Source organism: Abramis brama, assembly GCF_963993115.1.
Source record: "Abramis brama genome assembly, chromosome: 22".
Taxonomy (NCBI): Eukaryota; Metazoa; Chordata; class Actinopteri; order Cypriniformes; family Leuciscidae; genus Abramis; species Abramis brama.
The window spans coordinates 12,993,036-13,013,215 of record NC_139984.1 but is presented as its reverse complement, the minus strand read 5'-3'; the positions used below and the strand labels follow the sequence as shown (position 1 = coordinate 13,013,215).

General features: G+C 37.0%; 2 protein-coding genes across 6 annotated transcripts in view; both read right to left on the bottom strand.

Annotated features, from left to right (window-relative positions):
• foxp1a (forkhead box P1a) overlaps positions 1-13,065 on the bottom strand; it is a 43,692-nt gene extending 30,627 nt beyond the window's left edge. For 3 of the 5 annotated variants that reach the window (XM_084099899.1, XM_084099900.1, XM_084099901.1), the window contains exon 1: positions 12,725-12,852. The gene's annotated coding sequence lies outside the window, so the exon portion shown is untranslated. Of the gene's footprint in view, positions 1-11,525; positions 11,613-12,724 lie in introns of all 5 variants that reach the window. The other 2 variants (XM_084099898.1, XM_084099897.1) reach the window with 2 other exon arrangements.
• Positions 13,066-13,452: 387 nt separating this feature from the next.
• eif4e3 (eukaryotic translation initiation factor 4E family member 3) lies at positions 13,453-18,979 on the bottom strand. Its single transcript, XM_084098931.1, has 7 exons — positions 18,626-18,979; positions 17,348-17,420; positions 16,855-16,949; positions 16,414-16,474; positions 16,173-16,239; positions 15,459-15,614; positions 13,453-15,274 (listed from the first exon to the last, which is right to left on the bottom strand). Exons 1-7 carry the CDS (start codon positions 18,799-18,801, stop codon positions 15,228-15,230), a joined length of 675 nt encoding a protein of 224 aa, XP_083955057.1. The 5' UTR covers positions 18,802-18,979; the 3' UTR covers positions 13,453-15,227.
• Between the last annotated feature and the right edge of the window lie 1,201 nt (positions 18,980-20,180).

Sequence of the window (20,180 nt, the reverse complement as noted above, 5' to 3'; positions counted from 1 at the left end):
AGTCGATATATTGCTAGACAATCTTATAATGATACGATATGTGTCTAATAGTGATGCGCGGGTCGGCTTTTTTTCCAACCCGCGGGTCCCGTAATGAAACATAGTAGGGGTGGGAATCACAGGGTACCTCACGATACGATAACGATAATATCACAATTCAGCGTTAGTCGATATATTGCTAGACAATCTTATAATGATACGATATGTGTCTAACTATGAAAACAAAATGCCTATGAAAAGGTTGAGTGCAGGTTCTCTATTCTCAGTGTTTAACAGTGTTGTCAAACGTACCGACAATTTTAAAAATGTGACACCAGAATTTCCTCCTAGCATTTTGAGCGCTATTGAGTGGATTGTTAAACACCTCTCTTGCTTAGGGTTGGTGCATTGATCGTCTCTTCGTTCTTCTGCTCTTTTTCCTGTTGTGACGGTTAGCAAACAGTGTTGCATTACCAGTGTTGCAGAAGGGATTGGAGTGTGGATCACCTGTGAATATGTGTATTCGTTGTCTGATGAATAACCGTGACATCAGTACGGTGACGGTTCAGGACGAATACATGTAGAACTACTATCCATTTATAAAAACAAAAAAAAAGTCAATTGCAGTAAAATGTATGCAGGAAGCACTTCACTGATCACAGAGGAGGAAATCTGGAGCAAGACGGCATCCAACGCTGATTGCACAAATATCCTGCTTCACGAAACTCAGAGAACATTATGGTGCATGAAACATGTCAAATATGTACTGAAACATGCAGTGTACATAATGAGTGCATTACAATGTAATGCAACCTGTCCACAAGTGTGGGAAAAAAAACATGAATCTCTGAGTTACTGTGTTATTCTGTCATAGGCTGCCAACAGGCATGTTTGCTGTAAATAGATGAAAATGCCAATCTAAACCAGTATTGGCCTGTTTGACTGTTTAAAAGAAACACTAATGGACGTTTGTTTGGGTTTAACGTTCTTACATTGTCAGAAACATGAAAGAGAACAAAAGCTTGTCAACAGTGTAACTGCTGAAGAATGTTTTCTGTTTATTTGACTTACACTGGCATCTGTATATTTGTACAGATGATAGGCCTTCATCTCATGAACGTTCCTCTGCATTCCTAATGCCTCATTTTCCCATAGACACAAACACAAGCTGACAAGCAACACGAACATGAAGATTTTAGGGGAGAGGTGAAGCCTCGAAGGACTTCAACAGTCAGGAAGGGAAAACATACACCAACCTGAAGGAATGCCTTTGAAGTCTCAATGAGGAGATATTGATACATAACACAAAAAGGGAGGAAAGCAAAGCCATAAACACACACTCTCAAGCTCTCAGCATAATATCAGGAGTTAGATTGTGAGGTGCTTCATATGACGTGGCATCAAGATGTGGCTCTTAAAATGAATTAGAGTAATAAAATTAGCAAGAACATCAACAAAAAAGGTTGTTTGTTGTGCAATTACAACTAGGTCCGAGGATGATGGGGGTTATTACCCATAATGCAATTGAACATTCAACTGGACAATTAATATGCCCAGGCGCAGTAGACCAAATAATTACATAAAGAAAACAAATTCATCAGACTCATTCTACCTATTAATTCTCCATTATAGCAAGTATCTGTTTTTTTCCGGCTCAAAAATAAAAACCAGTTCATCGACAGACAGCCTCGGGCTATTCTGTTACAGAAAATTACACTGAACATGAAGCGCATGTTCACTGTTACACTGAAACAAGCCAACACCTTGTGCATAATCTAGAAATTAATCAATCACTCGATAAATAGATGTTTAAAAAGGGGCACGATATGTGGAGGAAAAAGAGCTTGTATTACGTATGTTGGGAGAAAAAAAGTTCAGGAAAAGAAAAAATATTTGGCTAGGTAGGTATACATTTGGCTAATTATTCACAATATGATATTTTTACTTCTTCCGCCAGATGCAGCATGATTGACATGCCACCATCAGACTGTACTGTACTAACTACAGTAGACAACATTTGAAGTGGATCAAAAAAGTTCAAAGTTGTCCTAAGACAAGAACGGGTATTGTTCAAAATTCATGTATAACTTTGATGAAAGGTTTTGATCCACTTCAAATGTTGACTACTGTATATGCTCCATATAAGAGTCTATATGGACTCAAAAGGCACAAGTCTACACAATCTTTACAAATACTTTAGCCTCAAATTTCATTCAGAATAAGTATCTATTATTTCACAGATCTTTGTAAACCATGTGTATCCTTCACCACATTTGCACACTCACTCTCTCTCTCTCTCACACACACACACACACACACACGCGCGCGCTGGATCATGTGATCAGAGGGAATATGGTGGTGAAGTTGAATCAAGTATCCTTTAATACGTTCCACCAATGCTTGTTAACTTACACTTATCTCTTTCCCCGCCATTGACTGAATTTTCCAGCTATCCGTGTTTTCACTGTAATATGGTAGGGGCCACTATTATGCATCTTCTGAAATAGCACAGAATCTCTGGACACAAAAACCAGCGAAGCAAAGAGATGTGTTTGTGTAAGAAAAATATCTATATTTAAAACTTAAAAAACTAAAATAACTAGCTTCCGACAGACGGTCGTATGCATCGATTTATGGCAAAAGAGGAGGCCTAACCTCTGACCCGACGCATGAAGTATTGACGAAGAGCAGAGGATAGAGCAAAACAAAACACTGGTCATGAATTAGAAGTCTAAAGCAAGAAGTTTTAAAGATAAAGAAGAGAAGAGGAGCTTGAGTTTGTTGCCCAGCCCTATTTGTTTGAACCATGAGAGGCATCAAAGTTTACGCTACTCTACATCCTATGTCATTCATCGCGTCAGGGGTTACTCTTTTGGTGTAAGTTGACTTGAGTAGGGCCGTCTGCCAACTTTTTTTAGTTGAATTTTTTTTTAAATATGGATATTTTTCTTACAAAAACACATTGCTTTGCTTCAGAAGGCATTTATTTATTACTTGGATGCACTTTTTTGGGCTTCAAAATCGGTACCGCCATTCACTACTATTATAAAGCTTGGAAGAGCCAGGATATTTTTAAATAAAACTCCAATTGTGTTCGTCTGAAAGAAGATAGTCATATACGCATGAGGGTGAGTAAATCATGGGATAATCTTCATTTTTGGGTGAACTATCCCTTTAAACAGCATATAAATCAAAAGTGCCTAAGTTTACTGAATGAAATGTCAAACCCACAAAGAGGTATAGGACTGTGAAGCTTTGGGGGTGTTGATGGACTCGATCTACTCCATCTGTGTTTTGATTATCGTTCTGAATCCTATCCGGAAGTACTCTTTGAAAAAAAACTATTTTCTATATTTTTTACACTATATTTTTTTGTTTAAAAGTTCTGTTCTTTCTTTTGATATATTGCATGTTCATATTTTCATACAACAAAATATTCTAGGGTCCGTTAAATTGTGAAAATGATCAAAAATGCTGGCTGGAAACTTTCTAAAATTTTTGAATTTAGATACATTTAGAAGCTTTTTAATGACTATGGATGTCCCAGTGATTCAATTTAGGCAACCAGATCAACATTAGAATAACATAGGCCTACTGATCATATTCTTACATTTCATCATGTTGAGCTATATAACATTGATTAGTTTTATGTACATTTGCTCACCTGTCTAATAAAGTACATGCAAGAGTGGCGTCTCTGTCAAGTCGAAGTTAGTCGTGGAAGCTCTCGGCATCTCGAAAACGCCACGCTGATATTGATCCTCGTTTTAGTTCTCCACAGTTCTCTCGTTTTAGTTCTCACAACAACGTGAGCATGCCGTTAGACGTAACGCAGTTGTCCACGTCTGTCGCCATGGTTACTATGGCAGTGCGAGCGGAAACCAGGGATAATATTACGTCATTGACAGGCCACAAGTGAACAGAATTTACAAGATGAATAAGGGCGTGCTCATACACATGTAGATCTGTTCGCTTGGTTCGTCTGGTCCGGACCAACACCAATTTTTGTCCTGGTTCGCTTAGCGTTCACATTGGAATTTTAACACCGAACCTAAAGGCATAGGGATATGTTCACTACCTGATTAGTTGGATTTTATTAGGTATATTTCACGACAGAACTTGCCGAACATCCAAAACAATGCTGTGTACTGGGCTAACTGCGCTCGCTGTATGTGCCTACATACGATGGTATTTCGACCAGCTGAGAACTTGTGAAGAGATTATAAAATGTGTAAAGGAATCAAAACAGCGGCAGAAATTCCTCCGTCACACAAACAAACAAAGATCTGCTGCGAGGAGACGTGGTTCTGACGCCTGTCCTGAACTGTGATGGGACACATCGTGATTTTGATGAGAAAAAAACAGGTATGCTTGAGCATTCTGTCCTTCTTAGGGTCACATCTTGTGACATCATGTCCCGTTTTTGGTTCGTTTGGAAGCGGACCGAGACCCATCTCGGATGGCCGCGTTCACACTTATTCAAACGAACCACACAAACGCTAGAGCAACCACACCAGGGTTCGTTTAATCGAACCAAACATGTGAGTGAACACACCCTAAAAGCCACTCAAGAAGGTGCTTACTAACAGAACAACCAGAATGTTTAACAAGACATCCGTATTCCATGAACTTTATGAAGCAATCAATCATTTACCTTTAACCTGTACAAAACTTATTTTTGGAAGGCTAATTTCAAACACTAACACTCATGAGAGTTGCGATTTATGACAATTGTGTATGCTCTCACTCCATTCACATCAGACACTTTATTACGGCTGAAATGGTCTAAAAATTATTGAACAGCAAATTATCTCTAGACGGCTAAAAATGAGCATCAAGAGTTCATTCAACCAAATTTTGGCAGCAGGGCGAGGCTGATAGGAACAGTTGCCAAAAAGAAGGGGCTAATGGGACTATGGAGTAGGCTATAGCATGGTGTCTGGATGCATGGGTCTATTTTTAGAGAGGTTTCTGAGATAATGGAAGAGGCAGCCCTCATAGAATATCACATTTCATAGCCGGGTTACGAACACATGACAAATTGTGCAGATACACAAAACCACACTGTACGGATACAAGCCGGGTAAAAGATAGGCAGGCTGCATAAGTGAAATTACAGGACTAGACAATATTATCTTGGAGATGTGTGACAGGCTTAGTGCAGAGAGCAGTTTGCTTTAGTGCCTGCTTTTCATTCAGGTGTACTACTATGTAAATACACTTTACTGAGATGGAAATGATGTGGTTTCTACAGAGAGACTGAACATCAAGGGTGATGAATGCTTGTCAAGCATTAGGCAAGATTTTGAGTCCATTTAAGTTTTTAAACTTCACAAATAGAGTGTGCAGATTACAAAAGCCAAGGCTGAAAAGCACATTTTGTTGCCAAGGACATAAGATGAGCAAATAGGACTGTAGCTTGTTATTTTTGTCCTTTTGCTTTTTAATACATTGTATTGTCGGGGTTTTAGATTTTAAAATTGAACAATATTGGGGGATGTACCAATATTAAACATCTGGCCAAAACTGATAATCCAATAATTAGTATTTCAAGTTATGGTGGATAACCAATTTTACAATTTTATACTATTTTGTCCAAAAATGTTACCATTCATTAGTAAGACATGCAAAGACGCATTGAATTGATCAAAAGTGATGTTAAAAAGATTTATTTAATATAAATAAATATTTTAGATAAATGCTATTCTTTAGGTCTATGTGGCCTCCGCTGACACTGACAAAAAAACAAACATTCATCTGCTTTATGTGGTGTTGAACATGAAAAGTGAAGCACGGTCTCTGTTCATCTGTTCTTTTCTTAAATAAATAAAATGCATAATATAGCCTATATGCTTGTCCTGTAAGTTCATGATTAAAAATGAAAATGTGAACGAAAACAAAAAGCTATTAAAAGTCTTATTATCTTTCAAATATGAACATTTTATTGATTGGTAATAATAGATTATGACGATTCGATTTTTCAATTATGACGATAAATTAATAAATAAACAGAGGGCCTTCTGTGTGAACGCAAACACGTCCCGGGATTGATGCCAGGATCGAGATGGGGACCTAGTAACATTGCCGGGATCAGTCCCCGAACGCGCCTGTGTGAACAAAAGCCAGGACCAATGCCGTAAGGGGTGTGTCGTAGTGATGACGCACGTGCCATCGCACGGGCCTTTCTACAACCTATGCTACAGCATATGTGGAACTAGCTCAATCAAATGATCCCGGGACACATTATCCATGTATTTTCCGGAATCTCTGTGTGAAATGGGCTAAACAGTCTTTTCATATTATGTATATTTATTTTTTTGTGATCCGACATCTCAGTAGCTGCGTTTACATGGACACTTATAATCGGATTGACGGCTCAATCGGACTAAAAAACCCTAATCGATCCGATCGAGAGAACATGTAAACACTTGATTGGATTGAAAACCGAAACTGAAAGGACTGCGCATGTGCGATGACGTTAAATAGCGTAATGACGTATGACGCGCGGAACGAGCTGTTCTTCCTGTTGAATAAAGTGTCATATTAATAAGTTTAAGTTCTAAAATTCTCATTTCACTCGCGCGTCTGTGAAGTGAAGCAGGACAACATCCCACCAGTGCTTGTTTTGGATTTTCATCCACAGACGTCTGGTTTTGGCCGCGGGGAGGGGCATTTTTACTGCGTGATCAATAAGCAGCACGGCAAAATGGTTAATATGCTCTAAATTATGACCAGAGACGAATTAATATTACGTCTGCCGTTTAAAACAAATAAAGAACCAATAGAGGAGAATATTTATGCGCGAAAAGTGGGAAACTCTGTATATTCGTGCAGTGTGCGCATGTCAAAACATCAGATCCGATTTGAAACTTGTGACATATAAACGCGCACATCAATCCGATTACTTTATTTATCATTCATGTAAACACCCTGTTCGGATTCATCAATCGTATTGATTTCATTCCGATTGTGTCCATGTAAACGTAGCTAGTGTTAAAGCTACTTGTCTGTTGGCCTGATAATGTTTGCACTGATATTTCTCTCTAGTTTGCTGTATATTTATTAATTCATTTGTTTATCATTTATATTCATATACTACATTCTAAAATTCTTTATTCGAATATGCTTCAAATAAAGAATGAATAAATTACACTGTTACACCAGTAGGTGGCGACATATGACAATCAAAATGTACAAATGTAGTCACTGAAGTATTCATTCAAGTGATTTGTTTAAAGTCCAGTAATTAAACACAGGGTTCTCAAGTTTTATCAAAAGCTTGGAGTGAGATCACATGCGGTTAGGGGAGGAGCCCTAATGGAGGCCCGCCCCTGCCCCCCAATTTTATCCATTGTTCATAATTAACCAGCACAAATTGAAATTATAACAATTGGCAAATCTGATAAATGACAGAGCAATTCATCACATCAAATATACTCTTTAATGTTATATTTCAAAATTACAAATATACAAAAATTACAAAAATATAACGAAGTGCTCCAAACAGTTTGGAAAAACAAATCTTTTTGCATTTTGAATGTGTCTACTCGAAATGGTATAATGATTTATTGTGTGGTGGGATATTGTGAACAAATGACAGAGTATTAAGGTGTGTGTGTGTGTGTGTGTGTGTGTGTACACAAGAGTACACACTCCAGCTTATGAAATGTGTTTTGTGTTGTAAGTGTTTGTTGCACATTTTGATGCCTTGATAACATTTATATATTTAATGTTCTAGTCTAAAAATGTTAGACAAGCTTTCTTTCTTCCAACTTACCTTCTCCATCACGACGTGTGTTCGCGCGATGTTGTTGGTTACTTAGTAACGAACGTACGGTGGCCGAGAATTTTCCGTCAACTTCCGTGTGTTCGCGCATCTATGTTGCCTAGTAACAAACGCAATCTGGCCGAGATACGTGCTGGCGGCAGGAAACTTCACTTTGTGTGCCTGCGCCTCGTATACAACGTTATATATAAAGCTTGCAGGACAACTTGGTTGGCATTGCTTTTTTAGCGTGAGAAATACACGGTGTGAGCGTGTGAACTGGTTGAATTGCGTGTGTCTCACGGCCAATGCGTGAGACTTGAGAACCCTGGAAACAAGTGGTCTTTATGAGTGAATAGACATGTGCCGATATACGGTATGTTACGATAATGAATATGCACGATATTGTTATTGTGGGCACTTCAAAATACCGTGAATAATAATTTTTTTACGAATTATTCAATTTTAGAATGCATTTTAAGAATATTCAACAATTCTCGCAACATGAAAATTTTATAGTCACATGCCTTCATCATCACTGAATCATTCATTCAAACCAATTAAAAAATATATATATATATTTTTTTTAAAGTATTATATTTATATATTTTTATATATAAAAAATGACTATAGACTGCATCAATTAACATTTTGTCTGAACCTCTATTAACTTGCATGTTATTTTGTTTAGTTGTCCAATACAGAATCATGGGAGAATCGTAATCTCTATTTAAAAAAATAAAATAAATCTTGATTCTCAATTTATCCAGAATCGTGAAGCTCTACATCACATGAATAAATTGCATCTTAAAATATATTAAAATAAAATTAAGATTTAACTGTATTTTTGATCAAATGAATGCAGCAGCCTTGGTGATTAAGCATGAGAAACGTCTTATAAAAAAACAAAGTAAAATTTTGAATGCTACTAGTAGCTATAAAATATTAAAAACTGAACTTAATGTTGTTAATGCTACAAGTAAATTTAAGCATCATAACATAATGTTCATTATGAAAAATTATATTCATTTTGAGAGAAAAAATATATATAAAATACAAATAAAACACCACAAATCTTGATGCAACCTAAAGTATTTCCAATGACCCACCATTAACCTCGAGCAAACAATTCATACAATAAAACAGACCTGCGGCGTATGCTCCTTTATAGATCACAAACTCTCCAGGGTGGCAAACACAGATAGCATAAGCATAACTACACTTACTGTCCCGGAACATTTGAATAGGTGTGTGAGTCGGTTGAGATAGGGCAACAGAATAATCACCATTTCCATAGATTACACCAATAGACAACGAAGAAGAGTGACAAGCAATTCCTTCTCAACTCTTCAGCAACACCTTTCCAGCCCACAAGGTCAACTAGCACTTATTTTTCAGAAACTGCTTATTATGCACATACATTATGAGCTATAAGTTTCGTTTGCTTCAAGAAATAACCCACACAAAGGACTAGGCTTATTCACTACGTTAACGGGAAAAGGTACCGACTGAATAACACTAACCAAGAAAGAACCTGTCACCTTGGCCAGCCAAGCGACCAGCCATTACACTTCCTCACCACAACAAAGTTTGCTCAATGTTAGGGCACTCGTCTGAAACCCCTTCACCTGAGGGGAAAACCCTCAGCGAAGCCAGAATTTAAGGGGAAACAGAACCTAACACTCCCACCTAAAAAGGAAATATCTGTCACGTTCATCTACACATCCACGCCTATGAGCGCCACACGTGCCGCTTCTTCGGAAAGAACAAACCGCATTCATTACACTTACTCCTACACTCGCTCAAACTCGTGGCGCTCCTTTCAACCATCACACCATTTTGTCTTAACAGGTGCAATATAGCAATTAATGTAGTATAGATTTTTGTTTCTTGTGCAGACATCTGAGTATGATATGCCATAAAAGTGTTTAGAGACATGTCTAGAAAACTGTTAATCATTAATCGGATTATTACACTGACACTACCGGTTTCTGACCATCTAATTCATTGCGTAGCAGGAGGTGGGGGAGGTTAAGAATTAAGGCATCACTTTTGCGCAAGTGATTAAAGCTGTTATTACACAATCATGGCAAAATCTGTCAGTCGCCACATAATTCAGTCAGATACTGAGAGCAACAGACAGAAATAGGCAGTGTGCAGTTTGTAAATTCTATTTAAATAGACAATAACTCTATCAGTAACACAGTTGTGAAACACCAGACGGGACAAAACAGGTTTGCCAGCAATGTGACGAAGCTCCAGGATATAGAAAAAATGCCTGGAGGAGAAAGATCTGAAAGAACTGGGGTTCGGGAGGGGTTTGTGAGTTGATGAAAAGCTAATTATTAATTAAACTGAACGTCACATTACAAACAAGTGGGGCTGCACAATTAATTGAAATAAAACTGAAATAGTGATTATCTTATCAAATAGAGATGATCAAATCAGAGGCTGTGATTCAGTTTATGTAGAAGAAGTTTCAGAGTGAAGAGCGGGAGTGTGTTCATAGTAGGGCTGCACGATATTGAAGAAAACCGCGAAAACTCTTTAAATAATGCGATATGCGATACGATAATGCTTAAAAAGCGTGTAAAGTAAACTTAAATTATCTTTAAAATATATTTTAAATTATATACCCTACATACGTGTTTCACATTCTTTTAGTGACAAGAAAACATCCCTACGACTTCTGAAAGTGAACAGCAGTGTTTTACTGAAACATAAGAAGTGGTATTTTAACATCAGTGTAAACCATGGGGTTCAGGGTTTCAGGTTATTAGGTTTATTTAACAACAGAAACTGAATAATCAAATGTAAAAATAAAACACTGCTTCAATTTATGAATTAAATATATACTGATTCTTATTAAAGCTACAAAAGTTATTCGGCCAGTGATTGATTTTCTCTGTCTTTTATCATGACCCCAGTTATTGCAAGCTGTTGCGATATGCATATCGCGATGTATACATTTGCGATATTTTGATATATTGTGCTTGTGCAGCCCTGGTTCATATGCATGCAGCTTATATAGGCTCCCTTCACACAGTCACTCTTCATTAACTGACAGCAGCTTTTATATCTGAGAGGAGAGCGGAGGACATGAAAACCACACATGAAAACCCACAACACACGCTAGAAGTGCGTTTGAGCGGCTCTCTCCCGCTGTATGACGAGACAGACAACTTTGTCCAGTCCGGTTCGGTTCACACAGTGCATGTTTCCCAAGAATGCGGTTGTCCTGAAAATGTACAGGTGTGAGTTCGGTTATGCGGAGTCACTCCCGTATATAACTGAACTGTGTGTAAACATAAGCGTGTTAAGGAATCAAATACAGGACTGACAACTGAATTCTGCTGCTGTGTGAACGTGGCCATTCTGTGTTTTCAGAGTGGGAATTGGGAAGGAAATGTGTGCTTTAGGTTTTTACTTGCGTCAAACGGATTTTACATGTTAATAGCTTGAGGGTTTGAATGTTTGAAAGTGAAGAATAAGACAAATATTTGTATTGCACCTTGGTCGGTTCCTGTAAGGAGTGAATATGAGACATTAAAAACAATAAAAACTATAAAAAGATTGAATATTTTGTTTACCTGCATGTCATGTGACCAATAACTGTGAACTGTGAACATGTCATTAAATTGTTTAAATATTAACTTAAAATCTCAGGGTGAACTTCAAGTAAATATTTTATGCTAAGGGTTTTGTTTGACAAAAAAAAAACAAAAAAAAACACCTTTGGAAACCCCTACATTAACAAATTAAAATCTCTTGAATGCCTTACTGAAAGCGTTTTCCAGTTGTGCTGAATAGACAGATCCTCACAATGGACTGTAAAGTGAGGGAACCCGATCCTAAGGGCAGGTAACACCTGGTTTAAGAACAGACAACTCTGGTAATAAAGACAGAATGGGATGCCTGTATAAGAGCTCCAACAAATGATTAACTCAATTGTAAATGCTCAGAGGCAAAAGAAGAAATGAAACCTGTCAAGGGGCGTTGCTTTTTTTTTGTTTGTCGTAGTTTCAACAACTTTAACATCAAACAGTGACACTAAAGGAGAACTTTTTAACTCCTTAGTACACTCATGAAGAATAACGAAACTGAGCACACCGAGCAAACAAAAGAAATAGTGGCTGTGAAAGCCTAGTGTTCAGCACGTTGAGGCATTATAGGTGCCTAAAAATACTGTCTAGAAAGGAGCTTCACTAGGTTGAGACAAACCCAAAGTTACACCTCTATCCTGCATGTGAGTCCCTGTTTAAACCTGCTGTCCAAAATCAAACCACCCAGTTAGGATTAACAATCAGTTGAATTATGTTTGACTAATGCCAACTGACAAACACTGTATAATAAGTGTGGAGAAAAAAAAAGTCAAGTTTGAATGGACGAGAATGCTTTATTTATTCTAAATGTATTTATTTGATTCATTTTGTCAGAAAAAAATGTATGTGTAGGTATATTTGATATGATAAATAGTCAAATTAATGTATGTATAATTTGTACGTTCGTTCATATACAAGATTGTATACAGTATATTTTATGCAAGCTGTGTTGATATTTGTTTTGTTGTCTTAACAATTTAATAATAATAAAAAAAAGATAAGACAAGGTGATTTACGACAGAGACAGACTGTCTTGAACTGAAGTTACTCAGGCTGTTTTTGTTCTCCACATGAACTGAACCAAAGGCACATGTTAGCCAGCTAACACTCCCATGAGGGCTTTAAACACTGTCCTACGACAATAACTGTGTGTTATGCAAGCCACCGACTCTGTTCAAGGCAAATTACCTGTAATAAAATACTAAATAAATGGCGATAAAACTGTGGAGAGCGTTGAATTAGCTGCCCCTCCTGTCTTGACTGTCTACTCTCCAGCGCTGCCGTTAGTTGTGATAAGGCTAATAACTAGCAAATCAACCTCACATGTAAATTAGGAATGAACACAGATAAAGAAACTTGATAAAAAGAATAAACTCACCGGGGATGAAATGGTTTCTCAACGGGCAGAAATGAAAACTTTCACGGTGACCGCGGAACGAACTTTCGCGAGCTGTGAAGCGCAGTGCGTCGCTCTCCCATGAAGCTCGCGTAGCAGCGCGCGCTGGCCGACACTGCCGCGTGCAGCACAATGTAAACAAGTGTAGTCATCCGCAGTGCGCGTCCTAGGGACTACTTTACGGACAACGCAAACAGCTTTTGCACGTATACGGTGCCGTTTACAGCGAGCGTTGAATTATAAACCTTAAACAATATTAATTGGATAAAGTTATTGTGTGAGTCGAGGCAAAACAGATGTTTTTGTCGTATGTTTCAGAGTAGCTGTAGATGCGTGACGTCACGTCCACCTGCTGCTGAGGGCTGAAGTGATTCGTCGGAACAAATACTGTTGCGCACAAGACTAGATACGAGTCCTTTCATGGTACATTGATCAATGACATGATAAACACGAGCGGGCGGTAAAATAAAATCTACAGAGCTTCCACAAATATGGTGAAATGTGAATTAACTAAATGTAATGTAGATGCGGACGAGTGACGACGTGAAATTGCGTTTGACGGAGGGACAGCGCCACCTTGCGGTGAACAAATTGTGCACAATTACAGGGTTCTCCATTCATTGCAGACCACATACAGTAAATACTTCCTCAGTGCATACAGTTGAAATAAAAGACACAATTTATGTTGAAAATAACTGCAATACTCATACTTCGAATTCTGCTTCGTATTTATTCAATATTTCAAAACCTATATAAGCAAAAGAAAAGAAAGAAAATAATATAACTGATTAAATACATAGAGAAAACCAAAACATTCTATGAGTGAAACCCTGGGAGAACACAAGGCACCATTCCAGAAGATTGACAATCAGTTTGAGGTTTCAGATCCTGATTGGGAGCCTGGAAAACCGACAAATGCTCCAGAAATCCACATCAGAACTCACATATCTCATTTAGAGATGAGTGATAGGTAGGAAAAGGCTTAAATATGAAAGGTCAGCTGCACGTACAGGTTATTTTGCACATCCCTGTCCATATGAAGGACAAACTCATAATTGTGCTTTTTTTAGTGCATTAAGAGACCTGGTTCGTGATGCAGGTCTTTCGGGCTTGACAAACCTAAATAAAATCGGCACACAGCATCATGGGAGACACGGCAGAAAGTGAGAAGAAAAAAAAAGCAAACATAAGAAACGTGGTTGTAACTCCCTCTATGCCTGTGCAGGAGGACGCAGGACATGATAAATTATAACATAGGAGAACAGAAAGGAAATTTCTTTGGTACTGAAAAACTAAAAAATATATGCTCTGATGATTACACAAGTCATTTTCAGTTACATAATTTGACAATATCTACACTAGCCCCTCTCGACTCAGGTTTTCCAACATAACCATCCATCCAAACACAATAAAACAAACTACAATAATAAGCACTCTGAAACAAGACACAGTGTGATTATACTGAATAAAAAGGCAGTTAGGAGCAAATGCGTACGTTAAAAAAAAGAAAGAAAGACTTATATTAAGCATTTGGACTATTCTGACAAAGACGAGACACTTATGGGATTTGGGGCTACAGTTAATAACATAATGCAGGATTTCAAACCACAACGCAGTAACCAAAAAAAAAAAAAAGAGAAGTTCAACAGTGCTCAGACGCCATTCTAAAACAGCTTTCATTTACATAAAATACTACAAGAGGAGGTCTGGATACAGTTTTTCGAAATCATAAAAGCAAAGCCGTTTGCAAGATGCAAGATTTTTACCCTCATGTGATTAATTCAGGATTATTTAAATGTCCTTAAATATTCAGTTCGGGGGTGAAAATGAGGAATTGCATATGCATTTTGCTGTATATTTACGGTTGCAACCAAGGTTGTCTTACACCCACTTACATTTGCTCTGAAATCATTAACCTCCAAGCCAAAGAGATTTTTTTTTTTTCCAAAGAGAAATGTGCAATACTTTTGCATAAAAAATAGTTTCCCAGAAACGCATTAAGCTTAGCCTTGGACTATTTCTTTTAGTTTAAGGTTATGCCTAATGTGCGTCTGAGAAAACAGCCCTAAGAGTTTGATCCTAATGGACGCTCTAACTCTTCAAATAAAATGTCTAACACATCGAGTATATATTTTGACAAGCAGCAACTGTCACCGGACTGCACATTTAATCAATAAACCTAGAAATAGGGGACGGGGAATGATAACAATTGGCAACATTGCTCTGTTGTGATGATTTATAATACATATGCTACTACGTGATCTTTATTGATATCGCCTAAATACCTGGTGTGAGAAAACTCCTCACGCAAAGCTTGGAGGGATCATCTGCAACGCTTACAACTTAAAAACAGGGCTTTAACATTCCCTATGATATCAAACAACTACAAAACCCAAGAGTTCTTTTGTTTTTGTCTTCCGTTTTCAGTCCATTTTCTAGGATCAGTCCAAAAAGAGGGAAAAACGTGACGAATGTGCAAAGCTTGCTAATGTCTTGAGCGACCACCTTCAAATGCATGGTGCTCCTCGTGTGCTGAAAACAAAAAGAAGTTTTAAATCAGTCACTGTTCTTACACTTGAATACAATTCGAATAAAAAAACGTATCAAACATAAATGAACGGCATTACGGTTTCATAGGAACTAATGTAATGTTAATGTCACCTAACAATAAACAGTGTGACATTAAGTGAGAAGAACGTAAACCAATGACACTTACGTTTATAAAATACTGCTTTAAAAGATATCTGTGGAAGAAGTTCGTAGATTCTTCCTAAAACGTTTGCCTCATTGGCAAAAGAGGCGTTTCCATTCCAGACCTGAACCACATCTTCCCTTTCTCTCACGCTGACACTCACTCCTACAACTTCATCCTCTAAAAGACAGACAGATATTATTATTCTTTAATAGTTCTTATTCATTTTAAAACCCACTGGTGCTCTTCGGTCACTTTTGATTAAAAAAAAAATTACGTTTAAAATGTAAAAAAAAATATGTGTACTTCATCGGAATGGTATGACACTGTGACTTTTGTGGCAAAAAAATAAATAGAAAATTATGGACATTATTTCAAAAAGGTTAAATAGTCCTAAAAAAAAAATAGATACACTTGTACACCTCAGTCAAAAATTACTACCATAGAAATGAATGGAAAATTAAAGGGAAATAAATTGTGGAAACATCATAATTATTGCATAAATCTTATTTAGTACCATACAATTCCTTCAAAATACAAAACATTAAATAAAAAATATTATTAAACAAAAATACATTACATTGGGGGAAAAAAAAGTTATATTTGTTCTACCCCGGGATAATTATGAGTGTATATTAATTAAATAATTATGAATTATGAGGAGCACCAGAGGGGTTAAATGATATCAATAAAACAAACAAATATAAATAATTTAATAAAACTCATATCTACACTCACCTGATGCACAATAATCTGTGAATTGTTCACCGATCGTAGCCAACAGCAACTCTTTCCACACAGCTGACTGTAAGAAAAACAGATAGGGGCAATAAAACGACAATCTGGCAGCGATAAAACACACCAGAAAGTATAGGAAAATACTGAATCTGTGAAGTGTGGATTTTATGTATTTACATTACGCAGTCTAACAGTCAAAAAGCTTTAGGCTCGAACTGAAACCATTAATAAACAGACTTACTGTGCTCTCCTTTGGCACTTTCATTTTCCAAACGCCTCCCTTTGCATTGCTTTCCTCTTCCCTGTGTTGACATAGAGAACAATATATTCAACTAAATGGCTTATGTGAACTGCTTTAAAAACATTTCCAAAACTAAAGACAGATATGAAATGTACGCTACCGTTAAAAAGTTTGGGGTCTGTAAGATTTTTTTACTTTTTTAATGTCTTCAGTGTCACATAATCCTGCAGAAATCATTCTAATATGCTGATTTGATGCTCATTTCTTATTATTATCATTGATGAAAACAGTTGTGCTGCTTAATATGTTTGTGGAAACACTTTTTTAGGATCATTTAATGAATAGAGAGTACAAAAACAGCATGTATTTGATCAATAATGCATCCTTGCTGAATAAAAGTAATTAATTGGCTGAATTTTCTTGCATGAAAATCAAACTCACCATAGTGGTCTTCTTTCTCCTCGCATTAAATGATAGCTACACCTCAGAGGAAGGCCGGACACAGAAGGGATGTTGTTGTACACGCTCCAGAAACTCTGAATGTAATTAAAAAAAAGATGATGCATAATGTATGGGAGACAATATTTTTCCAATTCTAACAGAAAACCCCCATTTCTGCTAGTTTGCAAAAGCATTAAACAGTTAATTGTGTTGTTTATTAATGTAAATAATAATGTTTTGATTCCTAAACACAATCCAAATTGAAGCTATAATACCAGTACCAACATAAAACACATCAGTAATTTAACAACATAACTCCACATCTGCATATTTCACAATGAAAACTCCATCAAAACAGAAATAACACACACCACACCTTCATAGATATTAAAACGACTCGTTTTTCAGGCTGGTCCGGCAAAACTTGCATTTTGTGCTCAATTAGCTGTAAATAGCAACTAAAAAATACTTGTAATAAAAGTGCAACACCTACCTGTACAGTGTGGACGGTATATATCTTTTTCAGATTTGATTCACACTCTGCTGCCGTTGTACCTGGTAATGACCTGGAAGATAAATAAAGTAGAATTACAAGGTGTTTGTTGACAAATAGCTTTATAGAATCAAATTTTTAATTCTGTCATCATTTACTCGTTCCAAACCTGTATGACTTTCTGTCTTCTGTGGAACAAAGGTGAATTTCTGAGTAATATTATCAAAAGAGTGGTCAGGATAATGAAAGCGAATGAGAACTGGTGCCGTCACGCTTCAAAATGACAGCTGGTTGCTGTGAAGAGCTGTGCTTTTTGTCATTTTGGAGCTTGACAGCCTCGTATTATGTGATAAAGAGCGGCCAGGTCAGGATATTCTTCAGAAGGTCACCTTTTGTGTTCCACAGACAATAAAACATCATACAATTTTGCAATGCCATGAGTGTGCGCAAATAATAATAGAAGTTTCATTTTTATCCCTTCAAATAAGAAATGTGCTTCACTAAGCTGGGCTCATCACCCATATCTGTGTCATAAATCATAGAGGGTTTTTTTATTGTTTTTTTTTATAATGTCTAATGTCAAGTGCAGTGCTTGTGATCATGTATGAGACAGAACATAAGCCTTTCACAATCGTTATGGCAACCAAATGTCAGTCAGTAAATAGGACTTCAACCCTTTGAAAATCATTGCCAAAAGAGAATTGTATGGAAGATAAGCTGAAGAAAAAAGAAACTACATTATCACAGGTTTACAGCATTTTTTTGTTTTTCAGATACATTATATAGTGTAAATTAAACTTTATGCAAATTAACAATCAACATAACGTTAGATGTGGCCATTTCACAATCTCACAAGTTGTTTTGCATTGACAGTGTCCTACATTTTAAAAATGTCAAACAAAACAAAACTTAACTGGGCTCATGACAGAGCCTTGAGGTATACACCCTTACAGTATTAACTTACACTGCTACATGATTTCCAGAGCTTCAGAAAGGACATGATATCTGATATTAAATAACAACCATGACCTACAGGTGACTCGACCTACTTTACTAAGTTATTATATCAGCTCTGCATTATAGAGCCCAGAAATCTTACAAACACTAAATATAGGCACTTGAACCATGTAATGGTGTTAGATGTGCTCGTTTAGAACCTGAAAAGAGTAAGATTAACTATAAAAAAATGAGGAATTTAAATCTTGGGCCTTTGTTAACAGGCTTGTGAATGTAGAAAGTCGAATCCATTCTAACAGTAATATGGCAACATCACCCTACCGATCGAGCCAGAAGGTCCAGGGCGAGTGCAGAGGCAGAGAGGTGCCGTCCTCGACGCTGTTGGTGATGTTTTCCAGCTCTCTCTCGTCGATGTGGATGTTGTTTTCTGTAGAGTTCACAGGGCTGCTTTGTCTCGCCGTGTTCAGCTGCAGGTTCGGGGCTGCAGGAACCGCCATTTTTGCTTTATTACCTCTAATCGCTATGTGAGTGTTTTGCTGAGAGGTCTATATTAACTTCCACATCCAAAGATAGCAGATTATTGATGCTGCTGACTCATCTGCAGTTCGGCCGGCTGGACTTGCCGCGTCACCGACACAACAACAACAGAGCGTGAAGTCACACACAGCGCACTCTGTCTCAAATAATACACACTTCAAAATAAAAGCATACAGACATGTTTTAAAGGGATAATTCACCCAAAATTGAAAATCCTGTCATCATTTACTCATCCTCATGTTGTTACAGACCTGTATGATTTTCTTTCTTCTGTTGAACAAAAAAGAAGATATTTTAAAGAATGTTGTTAATCAAACAGTTGACGGCACCCATTGACTTACCAACGCTCATTCTTTAACGCGTCCTGTAACAAATCCTTCACTCGCGGGTCAAAATGACCCGAAGCCCTAAAATTATACTTACATTTTTTTGTCCAGAAAATTTATTTTATTTCATTTTGATAATATTTTTTCTATTTTTAATGCAATATTTGGTGATTTTTTTTTTTTTTTTTGTTATTTTATTTATATTTAAACTACTAGATTTGATCACTACATAAAAACAATACATCAGGGGCCTGTACCATGAAGGTAGCTGAACAAACTCGGAGTTACAGGATTAGTTTTGAGTTGACAAAACCAAACCGATGCAATCAGGCTTTATTGGTACCATGATGCAGCTCATCAACTTTCTCTGTCAACTCAGGCTTTGATCCTTAAGCTATGATTACTCCACGCGCGCGTGCACATAAAAGAGTGACGTCGACACTGAACAACCAATCGCGGGTAGAGCGAGAGCGATATATTTTTCCGCGGAGGAGCAAGAGATATTCATTCAGAATTACGATGAATTTAAATATGTATTTCAAGCTTGAAACAATACGTTCTCTGCTGCCAAAGCAAGACAAGACTGTTGGAGAAAGATTGCTGATTGTTAATGCGTAAGTTAAACAAATACGTTCTACATTTATGTAAAATTATGTATGTATATATGTATGTGTAGCCTATGTGTAATATAGCCTATAGCCTATTTTTATAATATATAAAAAATGTGCATGTACGTACTAAGAAAGATTAATATTCATTGATTTTTAGATTTTTAGATGCAACCCCAACTCCAAATGTTCTTGGCAGCAGATAAAGACAAAATATAAAAATATAATTCAAAGTGGTGAGTATTTACCACAACCTTTTATTACATTTGTGAACATTTTATCACAAACACTTGTTTGCAGCAAACAGAAATAAAGAATTAAATTCAGAAAACCAGAATACACTGTGGCGGCGGAGTTTGCTCTGAGTAGGCAATAAGGGATGGACGATTATGGATGGGATTACAG

Bases quoted from the DNA above. Each gene is read 5' to 3' on its own strand.
- eif4e3 (XM_084098931.1), bottom strand. From the start codon at position 18,801: ATGGCGGTTCCTGCAGCCCCGAACCTGCAGCTGAACACGGCGAGACAA. The intron at 16,475-16,854 runs GTGAGTTTGATT...ATGTCAACACAG, and splicing joins GGAGAAAGAAGACCACTATG to GGAAGAGGAAAGCAATGCAA. The intron at 16,240-16,413 runs GTAAGTCTGTTT...TTTTTCTTACAG, and splicing joins AAGTGCCAAAGGAGAGCACA to TCAGCTGTGTGGAAAGAGTT.